This window comes from Natator depressus, chromosome 1 (genome assembly GCF_965152275.1).
Source record: "Natator depressus isolate rNatDep1 chromosome 1, rNatDep2.hap1, whole genome shotgun sequence".
NCBI classification, from domain to species: Eukaryota; Metazoa; Chordata; order Testudines; family Cheloniidae; genus Natator; species Natator depressus.
This window is the reverse complement of record NC_134234.1, coordinates 63,121,650-63,137,756: the sequence shown is the minus strand read 5'-3', so window position 1 is coordinate 63,137,756 and position 16,107 is coordinate 63,121,650. Positions and strand designations below refer to the sequence as shown.

Below are 16,107 nucleotides of genomic sequence, written 5' to 3'. Positions count from 1 at the left end.
AGCCCCGGGTGCCCTATCTCATGACGCATCCACACTGGCAAGGCATGTAGAGCGCACTGACTCTGCGGCTAGAGTGCTCCTGGTACTCCACCTTGGCGAGTGGAATAACCTTTGATGCGCCCCCGCTGGAGCGCCGCAGCACCAGTGTGGACACCCTGGCCTGTTAGTGCGCTCTGATCAACCTCCAGAAGTCTCCCACAATGCCTGTTGTAGACACTCTGGTCATCACTTTGAACTCTACTGCCCTGCCCTCAGGTGACCTGCCCTTTAAATTCTCTGGGAATTTTGAAAATCCCCTTCCTGTTTGCTCAGTCAGGCATGGAGTGCTCTCAGCGAATCTTTCCAGGTGACTATGCCTCCACGTGCCAGGCGATCCCCAGTGTGGAGCAATGACGAGGTGCTGGACCTCATCAGTGTTTGGGGGGAGGAAGCTGTCCAGTCCCAGCTGCACTCCAGCCATAGGAATTACGATACCTATGGGCAGATATTACGGGACATGATGGAAAGGGGCCATGACCGGGATGCACTGCAGTGCAGTGTTAAAGTGAAGGAGCTGCAGAATGCCTACCGCAAAGCCCGTGAGGCAAACAGCCGCTCTGGTGCTGCCCCTGCGACCTGCTGTTTCTACAAAGAGCTAGACGCAATACTGGGGGGCGACCCCACCACCATTCTAAGTACCACGATGGACACTTCAGAGCCCAGTTCAACAAGGGAGGAGGAGGAGGAGGAGGTGGCAAGTGGAAGAGAGGGTGCTGAGGAGGAGGGAGACACCCCAGCATCCCTAGATGCATGCAGCCAGGAGCTGTTCTCAAGCCAGAAGGAAGGTAGCCAGTTGCCGCGGCAGATGCTTGTGGAAGGACAAACACCAGAGGAGGTTCCCGGTAAGCGGCTTTTATTTTGAGAATGAAGTTATTCGGTGCAGGCTCTTGGGGTGAGGAGGGTTAGGGCATGCATGCTTACATGTGAAATAGGGCACTGATGTGCTCTCTCACATCGCGGTAATCGGCCTCAGTGATCTCTTCAATGTCTCATCCAGAACCTGGGCAATGCGCTTGCGCAGATTTCTTGGGAGAGCCACTGTGGTCCTTGTCCCAGTCAGATTAACATGTCTGCGCCACTGTGCTGTGAGGGGCGGGGGGACCATTGCTGCACACAGGCAAGCTGCATATGAGCCAGGGCGGAAGCCGCATTGTATTAGAAGACCCTCCCTTGGTTTCCAGGTCACCCTCAGGAACAAGATATCTTCCAGGACAAACTCTTGTGGAAAATGTGGGGAGAGTATTCAGTATAGGGGCTCCTTGCAGCTGTTGGCTCTCCCCAAAGCACAGAAACCTAGAGGACGGTATGGCTGTGAAACAATCAGCCCCCCTTGACGCAGTGCTTACTCACCATTTTGGGGCTCCCGTGGGTTATGTGCGCTCGCTTTGGGGCAGGCAAATTATGCTATTGTGTAGACTGTGCTTGCCCTTAAGTACGGGGGAATCATTGCTCTGTCTAATGAGAACAATGCTGCCTCTGTTAAGTGTTGCATTTTGCCTTTACAGATGCAACCTTGAGATCTCAGCCGTCCGTGTTATCACCGGCCGAAAGACTCCAATGAATTAGGAAGAGGTCATGTAAAAGCAAAGAAGACATGCTACATGAAGTCATGCAGCAGTCCCTTAACGAGAATCAAAAATTGCAGGAGTGGAGGGAGAGTGAAAGGAGGATCCGCCAGCAGAATGAGGAGCACCGGCACAAAAGCGCGGAGCTCCAGCAGCAAAGCATGGAGCGGCTGATAAGCATCATGAAGCGCCAAGTGGACTCGAGCCAGGCACTCGTAGCCATACAGGCGGAGCACTCCCGTGCCTACCCCCCCGTGCAGCCCTTGTCCCAAAACTCTTTCCCTTGTGCCCATATGTCACCTCCAACCCACTATCCCCAACATCCAGGTTCTTATCGCCACCAGCTGCCTCCAACACCTGTAGCTTCACCACCCAGCACTGAAAACTACGACCCTTACCCGCTGCACTCAATCCCCATCACCATGCATTATAGCCATCCTGAAGTGCAACACTCATTGTACAGCACTCCAGACATGAAGGCTGAGTATGATAACAGGACATATGCAAATCTGTGATTGTACCATTTCCCACCCCACCCCCTTGCCCTTTCTGTTTCCCAAGCAGTTGTGTTTCTTTTCAATAAATGGATTTTTTGGCTTTGAAAACATTCTTTATGGTTTACTGCATAAAGTAAACGATACCTTAGCCCAGGAAAGAAACAGGCACTGCAAGTCAGCGTAGCAAACACAGATTCCTACTAACATTGGAACCACTGCACTTCACTCCCGTGCAGGGCACCAAACATTACTGGTGGCTTACAGCCTCAAATTGCTCCCTCAAGGCATCCCTAATCCTTGCAGCCCCATGCTGGGCCCCTCTAATAGCCCTGCTCTCTAGCTGTTCCAATCCATGCTTGAGTGAATCTTTCACCCTTCCCTTCACAAATGTTATGGAGGGTACAGCACGCGGATATAACCGCGGGGATGCTGTCATCCACCAGGTCCAGCTTCCCATACAGAGAGTGCCAGCGGCCCTTTAAACGGCCAAAAGCAAACTCCACAGTAATTCTGCATCGGCTCAGCCTGTTGTTGAACCGCTCCTTGCTGCTGTCAAGGCTCCCTGTGTAGGGTTTCATGAGCCATGGCATTAAAGGGTAAGCAGGGTCTCCAAGGATCACAATGGGCATTTCAACTTCCCGTATGGTGATCTTCTGGTCTGGGAAAAAAGTCCTGGCTTGCAGCTTCCTGAACACGCCAGTGTTCTGAAAGATGCATGTGTCATGAACCTTTCCAGGCCAGCCTGCGTTAATGTCAATGAAACGCGCATGGTGATCCACAAGCGCCTGGAAAACCATAGAGAAATACCCCTTCTGATTAACGTACTTGGAGGCTAGGTGGGCTGGTGCAAGAATTGGAATATGCATCCCATCTATTGCATCCCATGCACGTTACCCCGAGTCACGGTTCTTCTGTGCAGGATGCGATTAACAGCCCTGCAAACTTGCATCAACACGATTCCAACTGCTGATTTTCCCACTCCCAACTGTTTAGCGACTGATTGGTAGCTGCCTGGAGTTGCCAGCTTCCAGATTGCAATAGCCACCCATTTTTCCACCGTCAGGGCAGCTCTCAATCTCGTGTCCTTGTGCTGCAGGGTGGGGGCGAGCTCATCACACATTCCCATGAAAGTGGCTTTTCTCATCCGAAAGTTCTGCAGCCACTGCTCGTCATCCCAGACTTGATGGGATGTGATCCCACCACTCGGTGCTTGTTTCCCAAGCCCAGAAGTGGCGTTCCATGGTGGTGAGCATGACCGTGAATGCCACAAGCAATCTCATTCGTATGCGTTACTCGAGTTGATATCATCGTCAGAGTCCTCACTGTCAGTCTGGATCTTAAGGAGTAACTCGACTGCCAAACGTGACGTGCTGGCGAGACTCGTCAGCATATTCCTCAGCAGTTCAGGCTCCATTCCCGCAGACCAAAAGGGAAGACAGACCGCGCAGTATAAAAAACGTTGAAAGATGGCACCAAGTGTGGACGGAAGCACAGGGATTGCTGGGATGCGAACCGATGCATCACGGGGCGTTGGAACAGGACCCAGAATGCCCCACAACCCCCGCCCCCTTCCCACAAGCCACACCGCCAGAATGGGAAGAGGTGCTCTGCGGGATAGCTGCCCATAATGCACCGCTCCCAGTGCTACTGCAAGTGCCGCAATGTGGCCATGCCAGTGCACTTGTTGCTGTCAGTGTGGACAGACTGCAGCGCTTTCCCTACTGCGCTCTCCGAAGGCTGGTTTAACTCAAAGCGCTCTACATCTGCAAGTGTAGCCAGGCCCTTAGGTAAATGAACTAAATTAATAGTACAATGCTTGAGCTACTGAAGAAGCAACTACTATAACACTTAAATGACAAAGACCTTACAACTTACAGTGTGGTTCTGCTTTGAAGAGTGTCTCTATAAAGATGGCATAACAAAGATCCACATTTTGTGGGGTATGATGATTCCATATTATCTATCCCAAGTACTTTTAGAATCTGAGCACATTTGCTCAGTTTATAAGTGTCCTGGAGTCACAGGGTCTGGTCTATAACCCAGCCTGTTACCAGTCTCCTGAAAGTGGCCTCTTTAGTATACCAGCGCTTAAGGACTCACACAGTTTCACAGGGGCAGGCCCGTGGCCTCCACGACTCCCAGACTGGGCCTTTGGCACCCACAATCCCAGTCTCTCTGTGTGGAGCCCTGTAGTGAATCCAGCCAACCAAGAGTCCTATGGGAGGCTATACTCTACCCAGGGCCCAGTGCTTTCAGTGAGCACTTACAGTGACACAGGCGACCTTTTCAAAACATGGTAACCATTTATTACTATGGCACACTGAATCTGAAAGTTGTTAGGTTAGCACAGAGAGACAGAAGTTAAGCCATAGTCCATCTTGGTCAAACCAGTGCCACAATCGGACAGCCAATCTTTGATGTACTCAATCTCTGGTTCTCTCTTTCTCTTTGCTTTGTCTTCCCTGGTACAACCTCCTGAGCCCACCCTTCTTCCAGTCACCTGACACTTTGCTCTCGATCTCAGTTCTCAAGTCCTGCCTGCTGGCAGGTGTTTGTTCAGTTCTTGGGACATCATCTCTGTCTTGCTGGATTTGAGTCAGTCTAAGCCAGCTCTTGCATGACTGTATTTATTCCCCCCAGACAGCAAGGCCACACACATACACACACCTCCTGCCTCCTGTGCTGTTCCAGAAACATTGTCAACCGAGGAACAATGCAACATACAAAGGGAAACTGAGGCTTCATAAAAATACTAGATAATTCTCACTTTGTCACAACAAATAAAAAGTACTTTTCCTGTACAGCTAGCTGAGTAAGCTTAGTTTATGTTGTCTTGATGCCCATATGTAGCTCCTACTAATGTGAAAGTATATATACACACAAGGAGAAGAAAGCATACCACTAAGCACTTTCTATTCCAAACTCGCATATCCTGCGAACATCTTACCTTTCTTCTTCTTAGGCTGCTCAAGTTCTGGAGTGTCTGATGATTCAGCATAAGAGTCTTGAACTTGGTGAACCTCTACAACCTCAGGGATCCCATCAAGTGTGACAGATACATGAGTAACAGGAGCAACAATAATTTCATCTTCAGATGTACCAAACATATTTGCTTAGGGAAAAAGAAGACTACATTATCAATGCTTTTTACAGAATTAAATAAACTTTTAAAAAACACTTCCAATTATAAGGGAAAATTTCAATAGGTCAAGTACAGCCATAATAATATACATAAAATTTATTATTATAATTAAGGTCTTCACAGCAGAATAGGTCAGCCCACAAATGAACACGTCTGTTCATGTGGTTTGTACATGAGCACACATCATAACATAGTGTAGAATAATTTAATACTTCGAACAGAAGCGAAGGTTGTGATCACAACAGAACATGACATTTTCATTCATATCTAAGGTAACCTGCATTCATTCAGTTACTTTACCAACGTGAAATACAATACCCAATAACCAGATAAACTGTAGCATTTCAGCATGATATTAGATTTAAAACCTCACACACACATCCTATTTTATTTCCCTTTCTTTCATGACCTCCAATGTCCAACTCTGAGACTGATCAGCCTATGCTTATGTGAGTCCCTAAGCTGACATGTTGCATGTTGAAGCTACCAACAAAGCCAGCAAGTCTCACCTACCCACACCTTTTTATATTATTTTTATACATATAGGAAAATCCACAGTATATTGAATTTCTTCACATTTGATTTATATTCTTCAATATAAATTTGATTTACTACTGTTAAACTCACTTATTCTTTTTTCATCCAACATAGGACCAGGGGAGTCCATATTGAGAAGTGCCTCAGCAGCTTCAATAGTTTCCATGGTTTCATCGCCATTATGACAAGATGCTTCAACTGAAAGCGAGACAAAACAAATAATTTGTAACAAGATGAAGCCTGGTCTGAAGCTTTACTAGATATTTGTTCCAATGCATTTTTTTTTAACCAGTATGTCATATCCACATTTAGCTATTACACACTATTTACAAGGGACATCATCATTGGGGAGGAAATACACATTAGAAGTATCTTCATATAGTTAAAGAACTACACTTTTAAAAACAGTTTTTATAAACTATGATATATTCCGCTCCAGCTTTGTCTATACCGTCTTCACCCACTGATGAAGTATGTGCAATAAGTACTCCCCTGACTATCAGCTCTGAAAAGAACTAGAGCCGTGGTTTTCAAACTTTTTTTCTGGTGATCCAGTTGAAGAAAATTGTTGATGCCCGTGACCCAACGGAGCTGGGGATGAAGGGTTTGGGGTGTGGGAGGGGGCTCTGGGCTGGGGAGGGGGTGCTGGAGGGGGTCAGGGCTCTAGGATGGGGCCGGGGATGAGGGGTTTGGTGTGCAGGAAGGGGCTCCAGGTTTGTGGGGGCTCAGGGCTGGGGATTGGGGCATGGGGTTGGGATGTGGGCTTACCTTGGGCGATTCCCGGTCAGCGGCACAATGGGGGTGCTAAGGCAGGCTTCCTGCCTGTCCTGGCACCGCGGACCACGCTGCGCCCCGGAAGCGGCCAGCAGCAGGTCCAGCTCCTAGGTGAAGGCTCACCAGCAGCTCCGTGTGGCTCTTGCCCGCAGGTACCCCCCCCCAGCTCCCATTGGCCAGGAACCGGTCAATGGGAGTGTGAAGCCGGTACTTCCGGGGCGCAGCATGGTGTAAGAACAGGCATGGACTAGCCTGCCATAGCTGGGCAGCACCGCCGATGAGACTTTTAATGGCCTGATCGGCGGTACTGACCAGAGCTGCCGCAACCCAGTCCTTTACATTCCACGACTTGGTACCAGGTCGCAACCTGCAGTTTGAAAACCACTGAACTAGAGCACACAGTGTATTCTGCACCATATACGTAAACTGCCAACTTCTTTCTCTGGTGGACCAAAGGGAGCAAATTCCAGAATAGAAAAAACAGTGCCAAGATGCCATGGAGTTCAGGGTGCAATCCAGACCAGTGAGGGTTGTGCCACCACTTGCTCTCCAATCCTGGGTGTCTTAATGTTTTCCTGCTCTAGCTTCCAGCCTAGGATGCTCACAAGCAGCCCACAAGCTTGCAGGTCACACTGTGAAGTGTGTGTGTGCTAAACAGCCCTGGTTCAGCAGCTCTGACCCCAGCAGTCTGTCTACAGCCCCACATAGACTTCTACCAGCCTTGGTTACAACCAGCAAGATGACCCCTACACGCTCCCAGTCCCTGATTTCCCCAAAACTGTGCTCTGCTATGTCCAGCCCTTTCCCTGGACAGTTCAGAAAAATAATAGGGTTTGTTTGTCCCTGTAAAGAAGCAAAAACACCTCACATCTTATTAACTTAACTGAGGTAGATACACCCTTCCATTTAAACACAGCACTGTGTTTACTAACAATAGAACATCGGTTAACAGTTGCCAAGTAAAAGGAATAAAGAAAGAAAGGGTTACAAGCAATTAAAAGTGAAGACATGCATCTAAAAGTCTAAAATTTAATCCAGAAAGTTGCAGGCTTTGCTCAAGATGGTTTCTCGCCTATAAGCAGTTTCCAGAGACTTCAAACTGCCCCCTTTTGTTGAAGGACCTATCCTTCACAAATTGCGAGAACTCTGTTCTGTTGTGTCTGTTTAGTGAGGGATGCCAAAGATGGACATAAGAACAGTCATACTGGGGTCAGATCAAAGTTCCATCTAGCTCAGTAGACTGTCTTCCGACAGTGGCCAATGCCAGGTGCCCCAGAGGGAATAAACAGTACAGGTAATCATCAAGTGATCCATCCCATGTTGCCTATTTCAAGCTTCTGGAAAACAGAGGTTAGGGACACCATCCCTGCCCATCCTGGCTAACAGCCATAGATGGACCTATCCAACATGAATTTATCTAGTCCTTTTTTTGAACCCTGTTATAGTCTTGGCCTTCACAACATCCTCTGGCAAAGAGATCCACAGGTTGACTGTATGTTGGTGTGAAGAAAGACTTCCTTTTGTTTGTTTTAAACCTGTTGCCTATTAATTTCATATTGTGACCCCTAGTTCTTGTGTTATGAGTAAATAACATGTCCTTATTTACTTTCTCCACATGAGTCATGATTTGATAGACCTCTACCATATCCTCCCCCGCCCTGCAGTCATCTCTTTTCCAGGCTGAAAAGTCCCAATCTTATTAATCTCTCCTCATACTGAAGCCATTCCATACCCCTAATCATTTATGTTGCCCTTTTCTGAACCTTTTCCAATTCCAATATATCTTTTTTGAGTTGGGGCAACCACATCGGCATGCACTATTCAAGGTGTAGGTGTATCATGGATTTATATAGAGGCAATATGATATTTTCTGTCTTATTATCTATCCCTTCCCTAATGACTCCCAACATTCTGTTCGCTTTTTTGACTGCTGCTGCACATTGAGTGGATGTTTTCAGAGAACTATCCACAGTGACTCCAAGATCTCTTTCTTGAGTGGTAATAGATAATTTAGACCCCATCATTTTATATGTATAGTTGGGATTATGTTTTCCAATGTGCATTTCTTGCATTTATCAACATTGGAGCACCCACAGGGGTGCACATTTCAAAGAACCTCAGTTACTACTCAGGGTGAGTAACCTTCTCTTCTTCTTCGAGTGGTGTCCCTGTGGGTTCTCCACTTCCGGTGAATGTAGAGCAGTACCCATTATGGTTGGGTGGATTTTGGAGTTGCAGGTTTGGCAGTGGCAGACAGTACTGTATAACCTACTATAGCGTCCGCTCTGGTGTCTTGTATGATGGCGTAGTGTTTGGCAAACGTATGGTCCGATGACCACGTAGCAGCTTTGCGTATGTCAATAATGGGTACACTGTGTAGGAATGCTACTGATGTTGACATTGCTCGAGTGGAATAAGTTCTGATGCAGTCAGGAGTTTCAACATTGTGGATCTGGTAGCGGGACTTAATATAGTCAGAGATTCACTTGGAGAGCTGCTGTTTCAAAATAGCAGCTCCTTTGGAGCATTCTGCAGTAGATACAAAGAGTCTAGGTGATTTATGAAATGATTTTGTTCTGTCCAAGTCGAAGGCAATCGCCCTTCTAATGTAGAGGCTATGAAGTGCCACTTCCTGTGGGTTTTTCTGGGGTTTGGGGTAAAAAGTGGGGAGGTATATCAGCTGGTTAAGATGGAAAGAGGATACCACCTTTGGCAGAAATTTAGGGTGGGGTCACAATGTGATCTTGTCCTTAAAGAAATTAGTGGGGGGGGGGGGCAGGAGGAGGGGGGTTGGTCACGAGTGCACTTATTTCTCTGCCCCGTCTGGCTGACGTGATGGCCATGAGGAATGCAACCTTCCTGGACATGTGGAGTAAGGAAGAGGTGGCTATCTGTTCAAAGGGAGGTCTCATGAGGCCTCTGAGGACTAGGTTCAAATTCCAGGTGGGTGTGGGGAGTGGGTGGACTTCAGAGTAGAGGTTTTGGAGTCTGGTAAGGAAGCATTTTGTAGTAGGGTGTGTGAAGACAGAGGAGCCGTCCAGTTTCTGGTGGAAGGCATTGATTGCCGTGAGATGAACTCTGATGGAGCTGAGTGATAAACCTTTGTTTTTGAGTTCTAAAATGTAATCTATAACATCGGGAAGGGGTGAGGTGCAGGGTGTGAGGGTTTTCTGTAAGCACCACATCAAGAATTGTTTCCACTTTTGGAAGCAAGTACAGCAAGTGGAGTTGTGTCTACTGTGTAGTAACATGTGTCTGACTAGCTCTTAACAGGCTAGTTTTTGCAGTTGGAACCAAGGAGGAGCCAGGCCATCAGATGAAGTTTCTCCAGTTGTGGATGGAGGATGCAACCGTCGCTCTGGGAGAGGAGGTCCAGTCTCATCAGGAGAGTTCTCGGAGGGCAGATTGATGTGCAAAGCAGGTAAGGATACCAGGTCTGCCTGGCTCAAGCTGGGGCGATAAGTATCACCTTGGCCTTGTCGTCCCTGATCTTGCAGAGGACTCTGTGTATTTGAGGAGGAATCAGAGGGAATGCATACATGAGTGTCCTGTTCCATGGGATTAGGAATGCATCTCCCAGGGAGCTGGTCCTGAGTCCCATTCTGGAGCAAAATAATTGGCATTTGTGGTTCCTTGCTGTGGCGAACAGATCTATCAAAGGAGACTCCCTAAAGGGAAAATAAGTGGGATACAATTCAAGGATTTAATTCCCATTCGTGTTCCTGTAAAAAGTGTCTGCTGAGGGTGTCGGTGGTGGTGTTCGGACACCCGGGCAGGTATGAGGCCGTGATGTCTATGCAATGTCGTATGCATCAGTTTCAAAGTTTGATGGCTTCTTTGCACAGGGAGTGTGATCCTGCTCCCCCTTGTCTGTTGATGTAGAACATGCATGCAACGTTGTCCGTGAGTACTCAAACAGATTTGTTTCGAATCAATGGGAGGAAGTGAAGGCAGGCGTACCAGACTGCTCTGAGTTCTAGGAGGTTTATATGCAGATGGGCCTCGGGTGCAGACCACCTGCCTTGTGTGGTGTGGTGTTGCAGGCGTGCACCCCAGCCTATCAGGGAGGCGTCTGTGGTGAGCATGAGCACGGGGGAATTTTAGCAAAAGGGAACTCCTACGCATATATTCTCCCTTTCCATCCACCTGTACAGGGAGTTCAGCATGTTTGCAGGTGGAGTTACCATCATGTGGAGGCTATGCTTGACGGGTTTGTATACCGAAACAGCCAGCCCTCTGAGCACCATATTTGTAGTCTGGCATGTTTCATCACGAACGTGGTAGCTGCCATGTGGCCCAGAAGTTGCAGGCATGTTCTGGTTTCGATCCTTGGGTAGATGGACACCATGCGTATGAGGTGTTTGATCTTGAGGAACCTGGCTTGCGGGAGGAAGGCTCTGGCAAGGGTCGAGTCCAGGTAAGCCCCAATGAACTCTATTTGCTGTGTAGGCATCACAGTGGACTTTTGGAAGTTTATTCACAGTCCAAGCCTTTAGAAAAGAGTGATGGTTGACTGCGTGGCCGTTTGCGTTTCTTCGTATGATCGGCCCTTGATGAGGCAGTCATCCAGGTCTGGGAAAAATATGGTCTCTTGTTTGCGCAGGTGGGCCGCCACCACCGCGCGTCTTGGAAAACACTTGCGGTGCAGTGGAGAGACCGAATGGGAGCACTCTGTATTGGAAGTGAACTGTAGGAATCATCTGTGTGCTGGGTGTATTGAGATATGAAAATATGCATCTTGTAGGTCGAGGGCTGAGAACCAGTACCCTCGTTCCAGCGCCGGTATTATCATGCCCAACGTGACTATTCTGAATTTTTGGGAGCAGGTGAATTTGTTGGGTCATCGCAGGTCTAGAATGGATCGCCATCCTCTGCTTTTCTTCTGGATCAAGAAATAGTCGGAGTAAAATCCCTTCCCTCTGTGTTGTGTTGGAACTCATTCCACTGCACCTAAGAGGAGTAGGTGAGTTACTTCTTCCCTAAGTAGGTGTTTGTGAGAGGGGTCGCTGAAGAGGGATGGGGAAGGGTGAAGAGTAGGGGGCCATAAAGTAAATGGGATGGAATAGCCCAACTGCACTATTTCCAGGATCCAGCGATCCTGTGTGATGTTTCGCCAAGCGTGGTGGAAGCGTTGGAGGCCATGGCCAAAAGGGCAAGTAGGTCTGGTGGTAAGGAGTGGTCACTCAGACCTTCGACCAAGACTTCAAAATTGTGGTTTGTTGCCTGACGGGTGGGACACAGGTTGTTCCGACTGGGTTTTTCGACGTCTGTTAGGCCTGCCACGGGACCTCCCAGTATCATACTGCTTGGACTGTGCGGTTGTATTGCTTCAGGCAATAGCTCTGGTAAGGCTGGTATCTTTTTCTCTTGGAAGGAGGGGTGTAGATCCCTAGTGTTGGGAGGGTAGCCCTGGAATCTTTCATCATGTGAAGGACTTCATTGGTTTTCCCAGAAAAAAGTTTGTCTTTGTCAAACAGTAAATCCTCCACTTTGGTCTGCAGCTTTTTAGGGATGCCAGATGAGGAGAGCCAGGCCATACGTACTACCACCGCAGTAGCTGTGGTGCGAGCTTCGGTGTCAGCCATGTTCAGAGATGCCTGAAGTACTATTCTGGATACTAGCTGTCCCTCTACAAGGACTGATTTAAAATCCGCTCTTCGGTCCTTTTGGATGTCGGAGGTAAATTCAAAAAGTTTGTTGTAATTATCAAAGCCATAGCTAGCGAGAAGAGTGGTATAGTTGGCAATTCTAAATTGGAAAGGAGAGGATGTGTAAACCTTGCGACCTAAAAGGTCAAGGCGTTTGAGGTCTTTTTCCTTGGGTGTGGACCAGTAATGAGGTTGTTTAGCCCTATGGTTAGCTGCTTCAACCACGAGGGAGTTGGGCTGCGGGTGTGAGAATAAAAAGTCCATGCCACTGGCTGGGACATAATATTTCCAGTCAGCCCTTTTACAGGTTGGCAGGATGGAGGTTGGTGTCTGCCAGATAGTGTCAATCGGTTCTAATATGGCATCGTTTATGGGGAGTGCAATTTTTGAGGACGCCGAAGGTTGGAGACTCTTCAAGAGTTTATGTTGATTCTCCTGTACTTCCTCCAATGGCATGTCCTGGCTGATTGCAACCCTCTTAAATAATTCCTGAAATTGCTTGAAGTCATCTGTCATAGTTGGTGGAGGTAGCATGACATCTTCATCAGGCGAAGAAGAGGAGTTGCGTTTGGGCGACTCCATGTCAGGTGCTGGCTCTTCCGCCACTTCCTCATGTGACTGCTCAAGGGCTCTAGCTGCGGATGGCATTGGCGATCCAGGTGGAGAGAGGATCTGTGCTCTATGGGGTGAGGAGGTGCAGGAGTAGTGGGCCTTCCAGGGTGCCCATGGGTCCCAAGACGCCCATTGCATGGGGTATGGTAGTTGAGGTCCCATCCATGGGGGAACAAACCATGGGAATTGGGGTTGGTCCTTTTGATGCACATTCCTGTGAGGTGATCTTTGTTGTGATGGAGGAGGGTCGGGTGGAAAAAAGACTGTGTCTCTGTGGTCATCATCATTGTTGTCTGTGAAGACAAAGCATTCAGCAGGAGAGGGTGGCTGGATCAAGGGTGAGCCCTCCGTACTGAGCAGAGGCGAATCTGGCATCAGGGCCACTGAGATGTCTTAATGTGTTAGAAATTGTGTCTGTGCCAGAGGGTGCGGCACCGAGAATTTAGAGTCAGAAGCCATTGGTTTAAGCAGTTTGTCTTTGGTCTTGGCTGGTGCCGGTGGTCCAATGGTGGCGCTGTCAGCCAGTGCCGGATGGTGTGTCAGTACTGGTGGAGTCACCAGTGCCAACGGCGTTGTTGTTGCTGGGCCTATGTGCGCAGATGGCACCGAAGCCAGTGTGGGTGCCAGCGCCTTTGGTGCTGGCCGTTACATGGTCTTAACTCCTTACTTTTCTGCACTATATGCCCAGTGCCAGGAACATCACAGGTGCTGATCCTTAAGGCAGTTGGCACTGCTGGCAAGGCCCTCGCTGGGGACTGTTTCTTTTTGCCCGTTTCCCTGTGTGGGGAGGTCAAGGCTCTCTTCCTCTTCTTGTGAGAAGGTGGAGCCGTGCTCTTGGTCGGCTCCGACCGGGTTGGAGAGCAGCTAGGAGAGAGTTTTGTTCTGCCTGTCTCCAAATCAGGTTGGAGGGATTTCTCCATAAGAATCTCCTTTAAATGGAGGTCTTGGTCACGGCAAGCTCTGGCTTTTAGATTATTGCAGTGGATGCACCTAGTTGGGACATGCATTTTACCGAGACATTTGACACACCAGGAATGTCCGTCCGAGCATGGTATGGGGTCCTTGCAAGAGTCGCATTTTTTAAAACCAGGAGACCCTGGCATCTTTAATGTGCCCATGCAAGAAGGTCTAAGAATGAGACCTTAGCGGGATTCAATCCCGAAGTGGGAAAAGGGATTAAGAAAAACTAGTTTTTTGGGGTGTTTTTTTTTTTAAACAAAATATATACAACTATCTAAAGGTAAGGTAGTAACTGGACAGTTTTTATCTAACTAAAACTAATTTTCTCTCAAAATAGGGGAAAAGGTTCAGCACTACCCCGAGTTCCATCTTCAGCCGAGGATGGTTGAGAAGGAACTGAGGGGGTCAGAACGCGCAGGTGCAAAACAGACTCCAACGCAGCTGCGAGACACCAACTGCACATGCATGTCCTGACCGGGCACTGCTACTGAAGATCTCCAATCAACAGCGCAGGATGCACCGACACCTGAAGTGGAGCACCCACAGGGACACCACTCGAAGATCATCATCTTGTTCTAGTGACTTATTACTGTTTAATTTATCACTTTGTTCCAAATCTTCCTCTAATTACACCTGAATCTGGGACAGTTCCTCAGATTTGTCACTTAAAAATAATGGCTCAGGTTTGAGAATCTCCCTCACATCCTCAGCTGTGAAGACCAATGCAAAGAACTCATTTAGTTTCTCTGCAATGGCCTTATCATCCTTGAGTGCTCCTTTAGCATCTCGATCATCCAGCAGCCCCACTGGTTGTTTAGCAGACTTCCGGCTTCTGATGTACTTTTAAAACTTTTTGAGTCTTTGGCTAGCTAGATGATCGAGATGCTAAAGGAGCACTCAAGGTGATAAGGCCATTGCGGAGAAACTAAATGAATTCTTTGCATCCGTCTTCACAGCTGAGGATTATATTTTTACACTTCACTTGCCAGAGTTTATGCTCTTTTCTATTTTCCTCAGTAGGATTGAATTTCCACTTTTAAAAGGATGCCTTTTTGCCTCTTACTGCTTCTTTTACTTTGTTGTTTAGCCAAGGTGGCACTTCTTTGGTTCTCTTATTATGTTTTTTAATTTGGGGTATACATTTAAGTTGAGCCTCTATTATGGTGTCTTTAAAAAAAGTTTCCATGGCTTCTGTCTTTTCTTATGTCTTCCAAAGTTCAATGACTTTGTTCCATGAGGCAGGATGACCCCATTCTGTTCTTCCCTTTCTGTGGGTTTCCCATCCCCCTGTATGTAAATGAGTTGCCATTGTTTTGATTCCACCATGCTTTAATTTACATAGGAGACAGGTAAATAGCTGCCTTCTCTCAGCGGGAGAGAAGGTGTTTTTCCCTGTTTAGCCAAAGACTTTAAAGCATATCATCATTAAATATCCATATTTCCACATATAGTGTTAATGACATTTTAGAAGAGACTTCACTCTATACACTTTAATAATAAAGTAAAATTGCATACAGTCAGTTGATTCAATTGCTTATCACTTGAGGTTCAGCCCCCGTTTTTACAGACCAGTACATCTTTTAAATGAATTCTTCTGATGGTTACCCACCCCCTCCAAAGTAACGTTTATTCAAGCTGTGAGAAAGGCAACCTAGAGTTTGGTGGTGAAGGAAGCTCTACACTCTTTCTTCCCCCCCTTGTTATCTTACTAGCTTTGATTATCTATTATGTAAAAATGGACCTTTATTGCCTTTGCCTGAAGAATGGGCTGGTTAGAGAATCAAATATGTTTCTTTGTCTAAAGCAGACAACTCCCAACTCCCCTTGGTTTAAATACACTTTAATCATAATTCCATCTTATATCCATTACTCATTAATGCACATCACATACATACATCACGCAAGAATATTAATGATCAGTGAGATAGTAGTTTTCAAATATACATCAGAAGACAAATTTTGTACATAGATTATTACAGTAGTGCATAGGGTGTAAATATAGGAGTGCTTAGGGTCACAAAATTACCCTGCTATCCACCTCCACTAAGTTCACCTCCACTAAGGGCAGACAGCAAGACGTTCCACCCAGTCACAGCTTCCAAAAGAGAGCGTAGGTAGTCTTGAGACATAGTTAATCCTAGACCATTCGGAGCTTTTGAAATTATAACCACACCTTGATTTGTATGCCTCAGGAGCAGGGTGTGAACCAGTGCAACATAGAATTAAATACGCAATGCCAAAAGAGATTTTTAAACAAATTTTGATTACTGGCATATCTACTACTACTGACCAGTGACTTGGCAGGAACTAGTTCTTGTAAGCATGGCCATCAT

General features: G+C 47.2%; 1 protein-coding gene across 2 annotated transcripts in view; it reads right to left on the bottom strand.

The window, feature by feature from the left end:
• ELF1 (E74 like ETS transcription factor 1) overlaps positions 1–16,107 on the bottom strand; it is a 141,409-nt gene that overhangs the window by 22,897 nt on the left and 102,405 nt on the right. For both annotated transcript variants that reach the window (XM_074943957.1, XM_074943966.1), the window contains 2 exons: positions 5,871–5,978; positions 5,049–5,213 (listed from right to left, as the gene is read on the bottom strand). In XM_074943957.1, coding sequence (XP_074800058.1) covers positions 5,049–5,213; positions 5,871–5,978 — 273 coding nt within the window. The remainder of the gene's footprint in view (positions 1–5,048; positions 5,214–5,870; positions 5,979–16,107) is intronic.